Raw genomic sequence first — 19,734 nt, forward strand, 5'->3', positions numbered from 1 at the left:
CCTGCTTGTACTGGCCCAGCAGGTTGTGGTTTAGCTGAACAGCACATCGACCAAGGAATGCTGCTTCCACAGATTAATCCCAGTGATTCTACAAGGCAGAGGGTTCAGGGCCTTTAATCATCTTTTATAAAGACATGCTGGGGCTGTTGCCTTGTCTCCACACAGTAACTAAATTTATTGCCGTTTAAAGAAGTTTGAGGATTTTATTCACATGGTGATGGAGATCCCATGTGGCTCTGTTGGTAGAGCATGGCACTCGCAATGCCAGGGTTGTGTGTTCGATTCCCATGGGGGACCAGTACAATATTAAAAATGTAGACACTTACACGTAAGCTGCTCTGTATAAGAGTGTTTTTGTGAAGGTAAATGAAAGACCCAGTGGATGTTTTAAAACAGCCATGTGTTGATCAGTGTTTGCAATAAATCATTTTCTGCTGTTTGAGGACATGGGGTTGTCAGTCACAGACGGCATTGTCTCTATCAGGCTGTTACAGATGTAGGATGTTAATGTGATCACCATGTTGCAGGAGAACATTCCTGCAATGGAAGTATAAAACTTGTAGTGTATTTGAGGATTAAAAAGGCTTCTGGAGTTTGTAATTTCCACTTTGAAATTTCAGACGTAATTTTCCCTTAAGAAAAATATAGCAACCCTTACAAAAATGTCCAATAATTATAATCCACATTTCCTGCAGGATTATTTTCCTGCTATAGCAAACTGTCTCAAATTAAGATCATACATCTGCAGTAACAACTCCATATAAGGCCCTCACATTGCCTCAGACATCACATCCATTTCCCAAGCACTCACAAGTCACTTCCTCTAATTTGACTCCTTAATTCTACAACCACTCTGCCTAACTTGTTAATCTGGTGTAGGTGTGTATACTAAACTTGTTGATTCATACATTTACATCATTTAGCAGATGCTCTTATCCAGAGCCATTAGGGTGAAGTGCCTTGCTCAAGGGCACTTGGACAGATTTTTCACCTAGTTGGTTCGGGGATACAAACCAGCGACCTCTCAGTTACTGGCCCAACGCTCTTAACCACGAGGCTAACTGCTGAGTTCAGTTGGTACACAAGATGAAAATGTCATGTATAAAAATGTTGGGATAAAAGATACCATATCAGATCAACTACAACATCCTTCATGAGTTTTATAATATTGCCCCTTTTTAACAGTTAGTTTAAATAAATTATTTGATCAATATATTTTGACATGATCTGGATTGCTAGAATTCTACACACTGGACAGGGAAGCCAACTGTAGCTACAATGTTTCTGGCAGGATTTCTAGAGAAATAACTCAAGGAATAATACCACTACATCTACAACTGCTGCTCTTTGTCTTTGTGAGAAACTTTGTTCTGCACATCAAAGCTCTCCTAAATCTCCACTCATCTTCCTCAGTCACTCTCCGTCCAAACCCCCATCCCCCTGCCATCTGGTTCTGAGAATAACAAGTCATCTGCTGTTGGTTCCTATTCCATGATTCTTTTATCATGCTTGCCTAATCTAACAATCACCCTCATAATAATATGAGCATTGATCAGTAAACGTTTTAATTCAAGCAGTTTATTAGTCCTGAATTAGATTGATATGTTTATGTTGTCATTGTTTGATTATCTGATTACAAGGGCTAATTGTCTTGTAAAAGACAGATGGGACGTGCATGATACAATGAGTGGTTATTGAAGGGGAGGAACGATGTCCTGGTGTACTCTCTCTGTATGGTGAGTCCCAGTGGAGATGAAGAGATACCGCTCTCACGTCACACATTTTCATTACAACTCTTAATTAGCACCATTGTGAAGACTGTCAGAAACCACAGCTTAATAGAGATGTACATGTTTCCTCTGTGAGAGGCACTACTCTTAAAGCCAATACTAGAGATGATTTCACCTAGATAGAATGCAAATAAGGTTCCTCTAATTAGACCAGAGGGAAGAGCATGGTCCCCGGTTAACTTGGTAATACCACTTTAGCCTCACCTGTTATTGAGTCCAACCGCTAATTACTAACTGATCCTGGCCCTGTGGCACTGTTCAGGTTCAGTCACCAGCTCACAGAGAAACGCTCAGAAACGCTCAGAACTCTGGTGTCATCCTGGTGGAACATTCATTCATTACCCGTAACTATCCAGTAATAGAGGGGGCAGTTCTGTGGTGAAACCAGCGCCACAGCCACACAGCAGCAACCAGCAGCATGCATCGTGTGGTTAGATCACATTCAAAGAGGAGGGAAATATGGAAGATATGTCATCCATTGGGACGACTGCCTCGTTCTCATCTGTCAAACACATGTAATGAGAAGCATTCTGGTGCCTCTTCTGAAACAGAACAATGTTTGTCTTTTGTGCTGTTGTTGAGTGGACAGGGAATGGTGGTCTGTCAGTCATATTTATTTCATATGAGAACCTAAGCTCTTTTAGGATTTCACTATTACAATATTACATAGCAAGATAGATTGTTAGCCGCTCATTATATGAAATAATAAAGTGACAATGGGTGTCTGAATGAGTGTGCCGGTAGGTAGCCTAGTGGTTAGCGCATTGGGCCAGTAACCAAAATGTTGCTAGATTGAATCCCAGAGCTGACAAGGTAAAAAATCTGTTGTTCTAAAAAAGGCAGTTTAGCCCATTGTTCCTAGGTCGTCATTGTATATAAGAATTTGTTCTTAACTGACTTGCCTAGTTAAATATTGTTTATGTGTAACTCTGTGTTGTTGTTTTTGTCACACTGCTTTGCTGTATCTTGGCCAGGTTGCAGTTGTAAATGAGAACTTGTTCTCCACTTGCCGACCTGGTTAAATAAAGGTGAAACAAATAAACAATTTAACAAATACCACCTCTAAGGGCTGTATCCAGGCACTCTGAGTTGCGTTGTGCACAAGAACAGCCCTTTGCTGTGGTATATTGGCCATATACCACACCCCCCCAGGTCTTATTGCTTAAGTAAAGCACACAGACAGTATACTTTTATCCGAGCTTTAAAAGGACGAAAAGGGAAGCATAGCCTCTGTCTTAAAAGCACTGTTTCTGGAGATGATGATGAGAATGTATCTTACCAAATATAGACTAAGGTACATTGTTTTCTTCCTTCATAGAGGGATTCTAGATGGCTAAAGGGTAAGGCTGTCCCAAGCTGAAATATCACCCCTGCCACTGCACTTCACGTGGCTGTTCTACTCAAGCACACATGCACATTTCCTTGACCATAACCCACACACTGGAATCCTGTTGGATGCTTAGACTGAGCTGTGCTCCCTCCCATAACCCTACTGTTGACACTGTCATTGACCCCAGGGCACTGGAGGGACTGAGAAGCTCTGTTTTGTGTTGGTGAGACTGGGTCAGCTGGCTCTCGTCTGGTCTGGTTTTGGCCTGGTCTAGGTCTTGTCTGGGCCTTGTCTGGGCCTGGGGAATGGAGCCTGGACTAGCTGTTCTCCAGGGATGCTTAGACTCACTGTAATAGAGCTTGTACTGTATTTACCAAGCCTCAGATTGGCCACCAATTACACCCCAGAGAGCAGTTGAAGTAATTTCACTTAAAAGTCTTAAAGAGGAATGAGTCAAGGCTTTGTGGGTTTTACTGGGCTACTGTGCTGTGTGTGTGCATAAGTGTGTGCCGGTCTACTCAAAAAATAGTATGCTTGTGAATTTACGGTATGCATACAGTATGCCTGAGCTATGCTTCCTGTACTTCCTGCAGGTTTTACATTCTGATTTCCTTGATAAAAGAAACTGCAACAAAGAACAAGGAAACTAGAAAAATGTGTCATGGGTTCCCCCGCATCTCTTTCTCTCTCTCTCTCTCTCTCTCTCATAATGAAGCCTACGCTATAGCACTCCTGACTTCCAGGCAGTACAGTACAGAACAGTCTGCTCTTGATTCCTTTGTTTCTACCTACTGAGGTTATCTAACTTCCTGAATCAGAGGGATTCCTGGGGAGTAGAGCCAGAGAGGGAGAGAACATCCTGTGTGTTCAGGTCTTCACAGCGTCATGCTGCTCAACCTGCAGCCTTTATTCCACCTTGCACACAATGCAGTGAATGGAGTGAATAGTTGCTTCATTGACAGCCGAGGCTGAGGCTCTCCTCTGGCTGAATAATCACTAATGTGACTCTGTGATGAGGTGGCCTGAAAACACCAACAGCTGTTGCTGTGGAACGAGAGGTATCCTCCATCTTTGGTGATGTAATCACAAATTTAGGAAGTTTAGCCCGCCTATATTAAGACCCGATACATTTCAACCCGCCAGCCGCGACACAAAAGTCAGAAATAACGATATAATTCATGCCTTACCTTTGAAGATCCACTTCTGTTGGCACTCCAAATCAAATCAAATGTATTTATATAGCCCTTCTTACATCAGCTGATATCTCAAAGTGCTGTACATGAACCCAGCCTAAAACCCCAAACAGCAAGCAATGCAGGTGTAGAAGCACAGTGGCTAGGAAAAACTCCCTAGAAAGGCCAAAACCTAGGAAGAAACCTAGAGAGGAACCAGGCTATGAGGGGTGGCCAGTCCTCTTCTGGCTGTGCCGGGTGGAGATTATAACAGAACATGGCCAAGATGTTCAAATGTTCATAAATGACCAGCATGGTCAAATAATAATAATCACAGTAGTTGTTGAGGGTGCATCAAGGAGTAAATGTCAGTTGGCTTTTCATAGCCGATCATTCAGAGTATTTCTACCGCTCCTGCTGTCTCTAGAGAGTTGAAAACAGCAGGTCTGGGACACGTAGCACATCCGGTGAACAGGTCTCATGGTTCCATAGCCGCAGGCAGAACAGTTGAAACTGGAGCAGCAACACGGCCAGGTGGACTGGGGACAGTAAGGAGTCATCATGCCAGGTAGGCCTGAGGCATGGTCCTAGGGCTCAGGTCCTCCGAGAGAGAGAAAGAGAGAATTAGAGAGAGCATACTTAAATTCACACAGGACACCGGATAAGACAGGAGAAGTACTCCAGATATAACAGACTGACCCTAGCCCCCCGACACATAAACTACTACAGCATAAATACTGGAGGCTGAGACAGGAGAGGTCTGGAGATACTGTGGCCCCATCCGATGATACCCCCGGACAGGGCCAAACAGGCAGGATATAACCCCACCCACTTTTCCAAAGCACAGACCCCACACCACTAGAGGGATATCTTCAACCACCAAATTACCATCCTGAGACAAGGCCGAGTATAGCCCACAAAGATCTCCGCCACGGCACAACCCAAGGGGGTCGCCAACCCAGACAGGAAGATAATGTCAGTGACTCAACCCACTCAAGTGACGCACCCCTCCTAGGGACAGCATGGAAGAGCACCAGGAAGCCAGTGACTCAGCTTTGATATCTCAATATGTCCATTAAACATCACAAATGGTCCTTTTGTTCAATTCATTCTGTCGTTATATCTCCAAGATGTCAATTTATTTGGCGCGTTTGATCCAGAAAAACACTGGTTCCAACTCGCGCAACATGACTACAAATGATCTAATACCTGTAAACTTGATCCAAACATTTCAAACAACTTTCCTAATCCAACTTTAGGTATTTTTAAACATAAATAATCGATCAAATTTAAGACGGGATAAACTGTGTTCAATACCGGACGAAAACAAAGTGGAGTGAGCTTTCAGGTCGCGCATCCCAACCACAACCGTACAATAGACTCGACCCTCGTTCTGAACAGCCCTACTTCTTCATTTCTCAAAGGAAAAACATCAACCAATTTCTAAAGACTGTTGACATCTAGTGGAAGCGATAGGAACTGCAAGCAAGTTCCTAGATCCATATAGAAAACCCATTGAAAAGAGAGTGACCGGGGTTTCGCCTGGCAAATAAGTTCTGTTATACTCACAGACATCATTGTAACAGTTTTCAAAACTTTAGAGAGTTTCCTATCCAAATATACAAATTATATGCATATCCTAGCTTCTGGGCCTGGTTAGCAAGCAGTTTACTTTGGGCACACTTTTTATCTGAATGTGAAAATAGTGCCCCCTAGCCGTAAGAAGTTTAATACACTGAGTGTACAAATCATTATGCTCTTTCCATGACATAGACTGACCAGGTCATTCCATGTAGAACGATTTATTGATGTCACCTGTTAAATCCACTACAATCAGTGTAGATGAAGGTGAGGAGACAGTAGGTGCCAGGCACACCGGTTTGTATCAAGAATTGCAACGCTGCTGTTTTTTACGCTAAACAGTTTCCATTGTGTATCAAGAATGGTCCACCACCCAAAGAACATCCACCCAACTTGGCACAACTGTGGGAAGCATTAGAGTCAACTTGGGCCAGCATCCCTGTGGAACGCTTTCAACACCTCATAGAGTCCATGCCCTGTTCTTAGAGCAAAAGGGGGTGCAACTTAATATTAGGAAGGTGTTCCTTATGTTTTGTGCACTCACTGTATGTCTAGCATTGGTGTGCCTTCTAAACCACAGGAATTTAGACCCATATAACATAACTGTGAGAGGTGAGGTTCCTTGCATAATAAAGCTACCCATGTTATTTTATGGATGCAGGTGGTTCTGAGCTCTGTTTGGTCCAGTGTAATGTCTCCACAGGTGTTGAGTGTACGGGGGCGTGTTGAGTGTACAGGGGAAGTGTTGAGTGTACAGGGGGAGTGTTGAGTGTACAGGGGGAGTGTTGAGTGTACAGGGGAAGTGTTGAGTGTACACGGGAAGTGTTGAGTGTACACGGGAAGTGTTGAGTGTACACGGGAAGTGTTGAGTGTACAGGGGGAGTGTTGAGTGTACGGGGCGTGTTGAGTGTACAGGGGAAGTGTTGAGTGTACACGGGGAGTGTTGAGTGTACAGGGAAGTGTTGAGTGTACAGGGGAAGTGTTGAGTGTACAGGGGGAGTGTTGAGTGTACAGGGGAAGTGTTGAGTGTACACGGGAAGTGTTGAGTGTACAGGGGAAGTGTTGAGTGTACACGGGAAGTGTTGAGTGTACAGGGGGAGTGTTGAGTGATTGACGAGCTGAACGCCAGGCAGGCTCGTGTCACACCTGGGAGATAGTCATCCCCATTGTCGTGGTTTCATCAGGCTGCTTCCGGTCAGGACATATCCTGTGTTACTGTGTTAGCGCCAGCATACAGCTTCAGGGTGACCGGTCGCCTGGGTCAGACAAACGGGTGGTAGTTTACTCTTGTGGGTTTGCTGTGTATTAGGGTGTAATGGATAGTAAAGGGAAGGGAAAAGGTGTTGCATTTGTCAGGAATGTACATTATTTAGTAGTTTAATAGTTTTTATAGTTTACGATTTACTGTAAGTCCTAAAACTCTTAAGCTACTGTATATCATGACTGAGATTTTATTTTAAATACAAAAAGTATTTAAAATCTCTGTTCCTGTTCTAAATAGTCTGCACTTCTGAAACCTTCCCCGCAGGCCCTCATCATAATGAACATAGATCTAAGGTGACTTCAGGCGATTACTGCTTATCGCTTTGTACTTTCATAGATAACAACACAGACTGAAACTATGATCTACTGTACCCGTTTCTATGTCCCCCAGCAATTCCTCTCCTCTCCTTCACAACACAACAGACCAGGCAGTCAGCTAAAGTCATTACTGGAGCTCAGATAAAATCACATCCTTCCTCCAAGAGCAACATCCCTCCTCATCGTTTCTCAGGCCCTACATCACAACTTATCACTGGTGATCTGATCAAGCAAACAGTAGTATTTAATTAAAACAAATTCTCAGTACATAGCAGACACAGAGGATCAAGGGATCTAGTAGATTACTGTCTACCTCAGTCTGACCTTGACCATAGATAGAATACATTAGATAATACAGTCATGTGGCGAGCCTTTAGGCCAGGGTTGAGCAAACTACGGCCAAGAACAAAGGGGGGGTCAAAATCAAAAATAACAGTCAGTATCTGGTGGCCACCAGCTGCATTAAGTACTGCAGTGCATCTTCTTCTCATGGACTGCAACAGATTTGCCAGTTCTTGCTGTGAGATGTTACCCCACTCTTCCACCAAGGTACCTGCAAGTTCCCAGACATTTCTGGGGAGAATGGCCCTAGCTCTCACCCTCCAATCCAACAGGTCCTAAACATTCCTGTCCTGCAGGAAATCACGCACAGAACAAGCAATATGGCTGGTGGCATTGTCATGCTGGAGGGTCATGTCAGGATGAGCCTGCAGGAAGGGTACCACATGAGGGAGGAGGATGTCTTCCCTGTAACGCACAGCGTTGAGATTGCCTGCAATGACAACAAGCTCAGTCCGATGATGACCGACCCTCCACCTCCAAATCGATCCCGCTCCAGAGTGCAGGCCTCGGTGTAACGCTCATGCCTTCGACAATAAACGTGAATCCGACCATCACCCCCGGTGAGACAAAACCGCGACTCGTCAGTGAAGAGCACTTTTTGCCAGTCCTGTCTGGTCCAGCGACGGTGGGTTTGTGCCCATAGGCGATGTTGTTGCCGGTGATGTCTGGTGAGGACCTGCCTTACAAAAGGGCTACAAGCCCTCAAGTCCAGCATCTTTCAGCCTATCTGAGTTACTGATGGAGAAATTGTGCGTTCCCGGACAGTTGTTTTTGCCATCCTGTACCTGTCCCACAGGTGTGATGTTCGGATGTGTACCTATCCTGTGCAGGTGTTGTTACATGTGGTCTGCCACTGCGAGGACGATCAGCTGTAGTGCTGTCTTAGGCGTTTCACAGTACGGACATTGCAATTTATTGCCCTGGCCACATCTGCAGTCCTCATGCCTCCTTGCAGCATGCCTAAGGCACGTTCACGCAGATAAACAGGGACCCTGGGCATTTTTCTTTTGGTGTTTTTCAGAATCAGTAGAAAGGCCTCTAGTGTCCTAAGCTTTCATAACTGTGAACTTAATTGCCTACCACAGGTGCATGTTCATTAATTGTTTATGATTCATTGAACAAGCATGGGAAACAGTGTTTACACCCTTTACAATGAAATTATGTGAAGTTATTTGGATTTTTATGAATTATCTTTGAAAGACAGGGTCCTGAAAAAGGGCCATTTCTTTTTTTGCTGAGTTTATGTGCGGTCCTCTGCTTTAGGCCGTTACACCCCTGCTTTGGGCCATTACACCCCTGCGTTGGGCCGTTACACCCCTGCGTTGGGCCATTACACCCCTGCTTTAGGCCATTACACCCCTGCGTTAGGCCGTTACACCCCTGCTTTAGGCAGTTACACCCATGCTTTAGGCCATTACACCCCTGCTTTAGGCCGTTACACCCCTGCTTTGGGCCGTTACACCCCTGCTTTAGGCCATTACACCCATGCTTTAGGCCGTTACACCCCTGCTTTAGGCCGTTACACCCATGCTTTAGGCCGTTACACCCCTGCTTTGGGCCGTTACACCACTGCTTTGGGCCATTACACCCCTGCGTTGGGCCGTTACACCCCTGCGTTGGGCCGTTACACCCATGCTTTGGGCCGTTACACCCCTGCTTTAGGCCGTTACACCCCTGCTTTAGGCAGTTACACCCATGCTTTAGGCCATTACACCCCTGCTTTAGGCCGTTACACCCCTGCTTTGGGCCGTTACACCCCTGCTTTAGGCCATTACACCCATGCTTTAGGCCGTTACACCCATGCTTTAGGCCGTTACACCCCTGCTTTGGGCCGTTACACCACTGCTTTGGGCCATTACACCCCTGCGTTGGGCCGTTACACCCCTGCGTTGGGCCGTTACACCCCTGCGTTGGGCCGTTACACCCATGCTTTGGGCCGTTACACCCCTTCTTTGGGCCGTTACACCCCTTCTTTGGGCCGTTACACCCCTGCTTTAGGCCGTTACACCCCTGCTTTAGGCCGTTACACCCCTGCTTTAGGCCGTTACACCCCTGCTTTAGGCCGTTACACCCCTGCTTTAGGCCGTTACACCCCTGCTTTAGGCCGTTACACCCATGCTTTAGGCCGTTACACCCCTGCTTTAGGCCGTTACACCCATGCTTTAGGCCGTTACACCCCTGCTTTGGGCCGTTACACCCCTGCTTTGGGCCGTTACACCCCTGCTTTAGGCCGTTACACCCCTGCTTTAGGCCGTTACACCCATGCTTTAGGCCATTACACCCCTGCTTTAGGCCGTTACACCCATGCTTTAGGCCGTTACACCCCTGCTTTAGGCCGTTACACCCATGCTTTAGGCCGTTACACCCCTGCTTTAGGCCGTTACACCCATGCTTTAGGCCGTTACACCCCTGCTTTAGGCCGTTACACCCCTGCTTTAGGCCGTTACACCCATGCTTTAGGCCGTTACACCCATGCTTTAGGCCGTTACACCCCTGCTTTAGGCCGTTACACCCCTGCTTTAGGCCGTTACACCCCTGCTTTAGGCCGCTACACCCCTGCTTTAGGCCGTTACACCCATGCTTTAGGCCGTTACACCCCTGCTGTAGGCCGTTACACCCCTGCTTTAGGCCGTTACACCCATGCTTTAGGCCGTTACACCTGCTTTGGGCCGTTACACCCCTTCTTTGGGCCGTTACACCCCTGCTTTAGGCCGTTACACCCCTGCTTTAGGCCGTTACACCCATGCTTTAGGCCGTTACACCCCTGCTTTGGGCCGTTACACCCATGCTTTAGGCCGTTACACCCCTGCTTTAGGCCGTTACACCCATGCTTTAGGCCGTTACACCCATGCTTTAGGCCGTTACACCCCTGCTTTAGGCCGTTACACCCATGCTTTAGGCCGTTACACCCCTGCTTTAGGCCGTTACACCACTGCTTTAGGCCGTTACACCCCTGCTTTAGGCCGTTACACCCCTGCTTTAGGCCGTTACACCCATGCTTTAGGCCGTTACACCCCTGCTTTAGGCCGTTACACCCATGCTTTAGGCCGTTACACCCCTGCTTTGGGCCGTTACACCCCTGCTTTGGGCCGTTACACCCCTGCTTTAGGCCGTTACACCCCTGCTTTAGGCCGTTACACCCATGCTTTAGGCCGTTACACCCCTGCTTTAGGCCGTTACACCCATGCTTTAGGCCGTTACACCCCTGCTTTAGGCCGTTACACCCATGCTTTAGGCCGTTACACCCCTGCTTTAGGCCGTTACACCCATGCTTTAGGCCGTTACACCCCTGCTTTAGGCCGTTACACCCATGCTTTAGGCTGTTACACCCATGCTTTAGGCTGTTACACCCATGCTTTAGGCTGTTACACCCCTGCTTTAGACTGTTACACCCATGCTTTAGGCTGTTACACCCATGCTTTAGACTGTTACACCCATGCTTTAGGCTGTTACACCCATGCTTTAGGCCGTTACACCCCTGCTTTGGGCCGTTACACCAATGTTTTAGGCCGTTACAGTAAACTGGAGCTTTGTCAGGAGATTGTAACTTCATGGGAACATCTTCATCATGAGCACCTCTAATCAAAGGTTATGGGTAACATATGGCCCTCGGCCTGTCTTTGCCTTGGGGATACCTTTCTTTCTAAATCAAAGCCAAGGGGGTTAGAAAAACATTTAGTGCATTAGTCCCTAGTGGAAAAGTGTTGGAATGTGTTCTACTTCAATCCACTGTTTGATTTAGAAGTCAGAGACATACATGCCACCTAGGACCTAGATAGTCAAATCATTAGCTGTCCGGACAGATATATGACATGCTTCCCTCCTTATCAGATCAAAGAGGCCCTGTCTGTCACTCTGTCTGACTGCACACACAGCATGTGTAGTGGGCCTGTCTGTCCGTATTCACAGCATGTGTAGAGGGCCTGCCTGTCTGTCTGTCTGTCTGTCTGTCTGTCTGTCTGTCTGTCTGTCTGTCTGTCTGTCTGTCTGTCTGTCTGTCTGTCTGTGACTGCACACACAGCATGTGTAGTGGGCCCGTCTGTCTGTATTCACAGCATGTGTAGAGGGCCTGTCTGTCTGTATTCACAGCATGTGTAGATGGCCTGTCTGTCTGTATTCACAGCATGTGTAGAGGGCCTGTCTGTCTGTATTCACAGCATGTGTAGAGGGCCTGTCTGCCTGTATTCACAGCATGTGTAGAGGGCCTGTCTGTCTGTATTCACAGCATGTGTAGAGGGCCTGTCTGTCTGTATTCACAGCATGTGTAGAGGGCCTGTGTATGTCTGACTGACTGTACACACAGCATGTGTAGAGGGCCTGTCTGTATTCACAGCATGTGTAGAGGGCCTGTCTTTCTGTCTCTCTGACTGTACACACAGCGTGTGTAGAGGGCCTGTCTGTCTGTATTCACAGCATGTGTAGAGGGCCTGTGTATGTCTGACTGACTGTACACACAGCATGTGTAGAGGGCCTGTCTGTCTGTATTCACAGCATGTGTAGAGGGCCTGTCTTTCTGTCTCTCTGACTGTACACACAGCGTGTGTAAAGGGCCTGTCTGTCTGTCTGACCGACTGCACACACAGCATATGTAGAGGGCCTGTCTGTCTTTCTGACTGTACACACAGCATGTGTAAAGGACCTGTCTGTCTGTCTGACTGTGTGTCTCAGGAGAGTTTGCTTGGTCTATTTTGGGCCCAGCTGATAAGTGGCCAGCATCATAAAGAGAGAGAAAAGGCCTGTGGTACATAACCAAGGTTACATATGATACCACGGGGAGAGAACACAGTGCTGCTTGGCCAATATACAATAATAAATCAATATTTTATTGCGCAGTTTCATAATTTCACAACGATCATTTCCTGTTTTTTATTCACAGGGTTTGCTTTGCAGGGTTGATCAGGCCTTCTTAGCCCTTTTGTCAGATGTTCTGTGGTAAGAGAGCTGAACAAATAGAGTTGAATGCACAGTTTGAAATGAATTCATTTATACTGAATGTTTCTTTAAGAAAGTTGTTTTAAGGAAGATGAAAGAAAAGAGAAATATTCTGTATATCAGTCTTTAGAGTCTGATACAGTAGGCACTGGGAGTCTCCAGGGCATGGAGGTTAAATACACTAAGCTATGCTCAATATAGCATCGAATTTCCCAGTCCTGGGATAGTGACGGACTACTGTAATTTTATAGTGTTATAGTAAATGAATGCAAGCGTACAGTATATGTTTATTTTAGTTTTATTTCAACCTGTATGTTTGGTTTTGTGTGTCTTTACAGCTGACCGATGGGGGCAAAGCAGCCAAAGCCAAAATGAGTGTGGGAGATGTAGTTCTGTCTATCGACGGAATCGTCACCAGCGGCATGAACCACCTGGAGGCCCAGAACAAGATCAAAGCCTGCACTGACAACCTCAACCTCACGCTGCAGAAGTAAGAGGCAGTGCACAAACTCATACACACACACACCAGTGTTCATTTCCTTATCAAAAACTGTGACAAAAATATTTGTCAAAGACCAATTTTTCAATGGCAATTGACGACTGACTAAATATTTACAGAAAAAAATATAACTAAATGGAAATTGCTTTTAATTTCAATTGACTAAAACGAGACAAAATTATCTCTGTGACTAAAATCTGTACTGGAAAATAGTTTTTGGAGAGATTGAGAGATGTTCAGTGATAAGGACAATTAGTATGAGCAGCACAGATGCACAGCGCAGTTCTCTTCAACAGTGGGAAGGACAAGCCACACCTGGCACAGCCCACATCAGTTGGTGAGCTGCGGAGGAGCAAGTGATGAGTGTGGGCAGACAGGCTCGGCTCTAGCTCCGCCTCCGATTATACATGTTGCACAGTCGATTCTCTTGCTTTCCCGTAGCTAACTCGTCACCACCAGCATTCTAGTTAGCTACCCTCTTCCTGGTTAAGAAACACAAGCTGCTTTATGAAATTAGAAACAATGACATTGAGTTTAATAGTATAGAAAAGTAGTCTGTCTTTGAATTTATTGTCCCGCTCAAGCCTCCCACTTTCCATACTGCATTTCATAGCCATGTTCTGTAGTCAACGTAGCCAAGTCTCCCTCTTTTCCTCAGAGAACACAGCTTGATTCTAGCCCTTAGCATTCGAAAGATATTACCTATAATATTGGCGCTACGTTTTTTACTTTCTATCATGCATTGTAAAATTCAGATAGGAATATACTCTTTATTTTATATAATTATTTGTATTTTACCCCCTTTTTCGTGATATCCAATTGCGATCTTGTCTCATCACTGCAACTCCTCAACAGACTCAGGAGAGGCAAAGGTCGATTCATGTGTCTCCTGAAACATGACCCGCCAAACCTCTTCTTAACACCCACCCGCTTAACCCAGAAGCCAGTTGTGACACAGCCTGGGATCAAACCCGAGCCTGTAGTGAAGCCTCAAGCACTGAGATGCAGTGCCTTAGACCGCTGCGCCACTCAGGAGTCCAGGAATATGCTTTTTAGAACAAACATGCCTCTCTGACATGTTAAATAAGGAACAGTGGAGGCTCCTCAGAGGAGGAAAGGGGGGACCAAACTTAAAATAGTGAAACATTAAAATGTTTTCCTTTTTAGATAAAACTATACTAAATATATTCACATCACCAAATAATTGACTAAAACACCTTAACACCATTCTGTGCGGTAGCACCATGGTGTAGCCGGAAGACAGCTAGCTTCCATCCTCCTCTGGGTACATTGACTTCAATACAAAACCTAGGAGGCTCGTGGTTCTCACCCCCTTCCATATACAGTAATTATGACTCCTTCTGGAGGATGTCCTCCAACCTATCAGAGCTCTTGCAGCATGAATTGACATGATGTCCACCCAAAGGATCAGAGAATGAATCTAGTTCTGAAAGGATAAGATACAGGTAGCTAGCATTGCTGTGCATAAAATGTAGTGAGTAGTTGACACAAAGTGTGAAAGACAACAGTTGAACAGTTTTGAACAAATGTGTTTCTTTTAAGAATGAACTGCTACTTAGGCCATTCAACCATTATAATAAGTATTGTCTTGTCTGTTCAGCCACTTAACATACAGCTCAAAACCCAACAAGACACACAATCTGGGGTCTTTTCAGAGCCCCCAAGTCCAGAACAGAGGCTTGGAGACACACAGTACTACATAGAGCAACAACTACATGGAATTCTCTTCCACCTCAGGTAACTCAGGCAAACAATAAAATCAGTTTTACGAAAACGGATAAAACAACACCTCAAGGAATAACGTGGACTGTGAAGACACACACACACACACACACACACACACATACAAACACACACACACACATTGTTCTTGAATGTTTGAAATTAATATTATGAATTTTTTTATATTATTTATTTTCACTTTCTTATGATTTTTAAAATAGTCATATTTTTCTTTAGTCGTAGTGTTATTCGTTTAGATATAAGTAATGTTCTTGTCCTTTAGTGATCTGTATTTTCTTTAACAGTTAATGGGAATAAAAATCTATGAATCAAACAGCAGTAGTTTAACAACACAGAGTAGAACTGAGTGCTGCTACAGACTGCTGTATGACTCCTTCCTGTGGGTTCTACTGTACGGGGTACTCTGCTAGTTAACGTAATGCAACGACAGAAGTGCTGCTACAGACTGCTGTATGACTCCTTCCTGTGGGTTCTACTGTACGGGGTACTCTGCTAGTTAACATAATGCAACGACAGAAATACTGCTACAGACTGCTGTATGACTCCTTCCTGTGGGTTCTACTGTACGGGGTACTCTGCTAGTTAACGTAATGCAACGACAGAAGTGCTGCTACAGACTGCTGTATGACTCCTTCCTGTGGGTTCTACTGTACGGGGTACTCTGCTAGTTAACGTAATGCAACGACAGAAATACTGCTACAGACTGCTGTATGACTCCTTCCTGTGGGTTCTACTGTACGGGGTACTCTGCTAGTTAACGTAATGCAACGACAGAAGTACTGCTACAGACTGCTGTATGACTCCTTCCTGTGGGTTCTACTGTACGGGGTACTCTGCTAGTTAACATAATGTAACGACAGAAATACTGCTACAGACTGCTGTATGACTCCTTCCTGTGCGTTCTACTGTACGGGGTACTCTGCTTGTTAACGTAATGCAACGACAGAAGTGCTGCTACAGACTGCTGTATGACTCCTTCCTGTGGGTTCTACTGTACGGGGTACTCTGCTAGTTAACGTAATGCAACGACAGAAGTACTGCTACAGACTGCTGTATGACTCCTTCCTGTGGGTTCTACTGTACGGGGTACTCTGCTAGTTAACATAATGTAACGACAGAAATACTGCTACAGACTGCTGTATGACTCCTTCCTGTGCGTTCTACTGTACGGGGTACTCTGCTAGTTAACGTAATGCAACGACAGAAATACTGCTACAGACTGCTGTATGACTCCTTCCTGTGCGTTCTACTGTACGGGGTACTCTGCTTGTTAACGTAATGCAACGACAGAAGTGCTGCTACAGACTGCTGTATGACTCCTTCCTGTGGGTTCTACTGTACGGGGTACTCTGCTAGTTAACGTAATGCAACGACAGAAGTGCTGCTACAGACTGCTGTATGACTCCTTCCTGTGGGTTCTACTGTACGGGGTACTCTGCTAGTTAACGTAATGCAACGACAGAAGTGCTGCTACAGACTGCTGTATGACTCCTTCCTGTGGGTTCTACTGTATGGGGTACTCTGCTAGTTAACGTAATGCAACGACAGAAGTGCTGCTACAGACTGCTGTATGACTCCTTCCTGTGGGTTCTACTGTACGGGGTACTCTGCTAGTTAACGTAATGCAACGACAGAAGTACTGCTACAGACTGCTGTATGACTCCATCCTGTGGGTTCTACTGTACGGGGTACTCTGCTAGTTAACGTAATGCAACGACAGAAGTACTGCTACAGACTGCTGTATGACTCCTTCCTGTGGGTTCTACTGTACGGGGTACTCTGCTAGTTAACGTAATGCAACGACAGAAGTACTGCTACAGACTGCTGTATGACTCCTTCCTGTGGGTTCTACTGTACGGGGTACTCTGCTAGTTAACGTAATGCAACGACAGAAGTACTGCTACAGACTGCTGTATGACTCCATCCTGTGGGTTCTACTGTACGGGGTACTCTGCTAGTTAACGTAATGCAACGACAGAAGTACTGCTACAGACTGCTGTATGACTCCATCCTGTGGGTTCTACTGTACGGGGTACTCTGCTAGTTAACGTAAGGCCACGACAGAAGTGCTCTAATGTGTATTTTTTAAGGATCACATAGTTTGCATGTGACTCCGTTGATTCTGTCTGACTCTGTATTTAAGGCACAGGGAAGTATAAAAGGATTACGTGAATGCCTTATGGAAAAACACATTTCCTCCTGCACCATTACTCAAATGAAACACCACTTACATTTAGCAGTTACGAGTCATTGCCTTGTCAGAAAAGTTTATTTCGCTATGCGCCGAATAAATAAACAAGTATATTTTTCATGGTTGAGAGCCGATGAACCTGGTAGTACTTTAAACTGTCTCTGAGTTTGGCCTGCTCTGTTTATGCTATACATAACTGCCCTGTCATTGTCCCTGGGGCCTTCTCAGGAATGCAGGGACGTTATGAATGATGAAGCTGTTGAGATTTATCACTCTGACTTGTTTAGTTTGCACGTTATATATCTCTTTGTATGTGTGTCTCGTCAAGCACAGTATAATTTGATGCAGTGTGTGAAATACTACATACACAGTTGGGGAAAGGTTTGGTCAGAAACACAATACAGTGGCCCTGGATGGACATAAAGACACTAGAGCGGGAGGAGGAAACCCCCCTCTGTCTCAGGGACAAGTAGGGAAATTCATCTCACTCAATATGGGTCCAGTCAAGACGTTTACATCAAATTAAAAGACTACCTCTTATTTAGTTACTCACTAAATGCCCATGGGTGTGAAAAAGCCTTGAAATGGCATTGTATTGAAGTAGTGTACAGTACAGTGGAGGATCCGGACCATGGCAAATGCTGTTCAGCAGTTTTGAATGGAAATGTGCAGAAGTCATCAGACCAGACGTCTGTCTGTTGTCAAACCCAATCCATTCCCAGGTTGATGTTGAACATGAGTATCGAGGGGGAGGAGAGAGATGTCCCTCTGTGATACTTTCTCTGTTATAACTGTAACCACAGTCATCCACCCAGAACATGACGATACTGAGCTCTGCATTCTGAGGAGGAGTGACACAGTCAATACATTTCATTTAGCACAGACCTGCTTTTGCCTAGGATGGCTCTGCTTGGGTTTAAGGGAACTGTGAGGAAAGCTTCACAACCTTCAAATGAAACAGGAATGCTGGACATGACATCAGATTTGCATACATTTGAATAAGTTCTCTGGAGAGCTGTTACAGCAATTAAGTGCTGCTCAAAGACTTCTTAGGCTCTATTTGCAAGGAAGCCAACGGGTACCTTGTGATCCGTGATTAAAACACTGTCCCTCATAGTTGGGGGTGGAATTGTGTTTTGGAAATTCCAAAGAATTTCCATAAATGTCAATAAATGATTTGTATGCTTGGCTTTCATTTAATAAGTTAAAGACATCAGAGACCACTTCAGTCAATCTTTACAGATTATTAATTTAGCCCTCTCAGAACTATTCACTTGGGTCATATAGAATCAGTTCTGTTTGAATAAGAAAAGTAGTAAAAATAACCAAACCTCTGGTGCTACAGTATAGTCGCCCCATAAAGGAAGAGCTGTGAAGCTGCTGAGCGGAGAGGCCTTATTGCTTGGTTGCGGAAAGCTCAACGCCACTGTTCCAGTGTGTTCCATAGCTGTGAGTATCATAGTCCTACAGCTACATGACATATGTAGGGGAAACACTTCCACAAGTCCGCCATGCTACACCGCCCAAGCTGTAAAAGTTGTTGAAAGAGCAGCACGGCGCCTGGTTCACGTGTCCTCTCATTCTGTCACCACAACGCTACACTAAGGAGTCTTTTAACTATAATGAAAAGGAAAATAGACCCCATCTCACAGCTGTCTGTAATCTAGCAAGTGTAATAAGAAAACACTCAGGCCATGTTAGACGATGATGATGCACATGGGATTCAGCGATGTAGCAAACCCTCATTCTTCATATCTGTACTGCTGAAGACATGTGTTTGATGATCTGAAATAATACATCTAAGTACATGGCTAATTTAAGTTTTAGGGGATAGCATGTTCTGGGAATACATCATTACTGGTAAAGTGGTGAAAAGTAAAGGGAGCCAGGTTTCTGTTTTCCTTATTTAGATACTGTAGACAGCAAGGCAGTGGTGGTGCTGTCACCAATGTTTGTTTGATTATTGTCAATCGTGTGGTCCAGTGCTGCAAGGAAAGACCAAGTTGAGCTGCAGTTGGCCCAGAACAGAGCATCACTTTTTGCTATTCATTGTAATCAGAGGGCTGATATAAATACTATACATAGCTAAGAGTTGAGGAGAGACTGACTGCATCACTTCTTATTTTTGTAAGAAACATTGATGTGTTGAAAATCCCAAATTGTTTGCATAGTCAATTTACACACAGCTCTGACACACACACTTACCCCACCAGACATGCCACCAGGGGTCTTTTCACAGTCCCCAAATCCAGAACAAATTCAAGACAACATACAGTATTATATAGAGCCCTTATTGCATGGAACTTCCTTCCATCTCATATTGCTCAAATAAACAGTAAACCTGGTTTCAAAAAACAGATAAAGCAACACCTCGTGGCACAACGCCTCTCCTCTATTTGACCTCGATAGTTTGTAATATAATAATAATAATAATAATATATGCCATTTAGCTGACGCTTTTATCCAAAGCGACTTACAGTCATGTGTGCATACATTCTACGTATGGGTGGTCCCGGGAATCGAACCCACTACCCTGGCGTTACAAGCGCCAT

The 19,734-nt window shown here is 45.1% G+C and overlaps 1 protein-coding gene across 7 annotated transcripts in view; it reads left to right on the top strand.

Moving 5' to 3' along the window:
* The window catches only part of LOC118372144 (PDZ and LIM domain protein 5-like), a 126,826-nt gene that overhangs the window by 35,268 nt on the left and 71,824 nt on the right, over nt 1-19,734 (top strand). For all 7 annotated transcript variants that reach the window (XM_052458131.1, XM_052458132.1, XM_052458133.1 and 4 more), the window contains exon 2: nt 13,067-13,218. In XM_052458131.1, the coding sequence (XP_052314091.1) occupies nt 13,067-13,218 (152 nt within the window). The remainder of the gene's footprint in view (nt 1-13,066; nt 13,219-19,734) is intronic.

The sequence above is a fragment of the Oncorhynchus keta genome, chromosome 12 (assembly GCF_023373465.1).
Source record: "Oncorhynchus keta strain PuntledgeMale-10-30-2019 chromosome 12, Oket_V2, whole genome shotgun sequence".
NCBI lineage: Eukaryota > Metazoa > Chordata > Actinopteri > Salmoniformes > Salmonidae > Oncorhynchus > Oncorhynchus keta.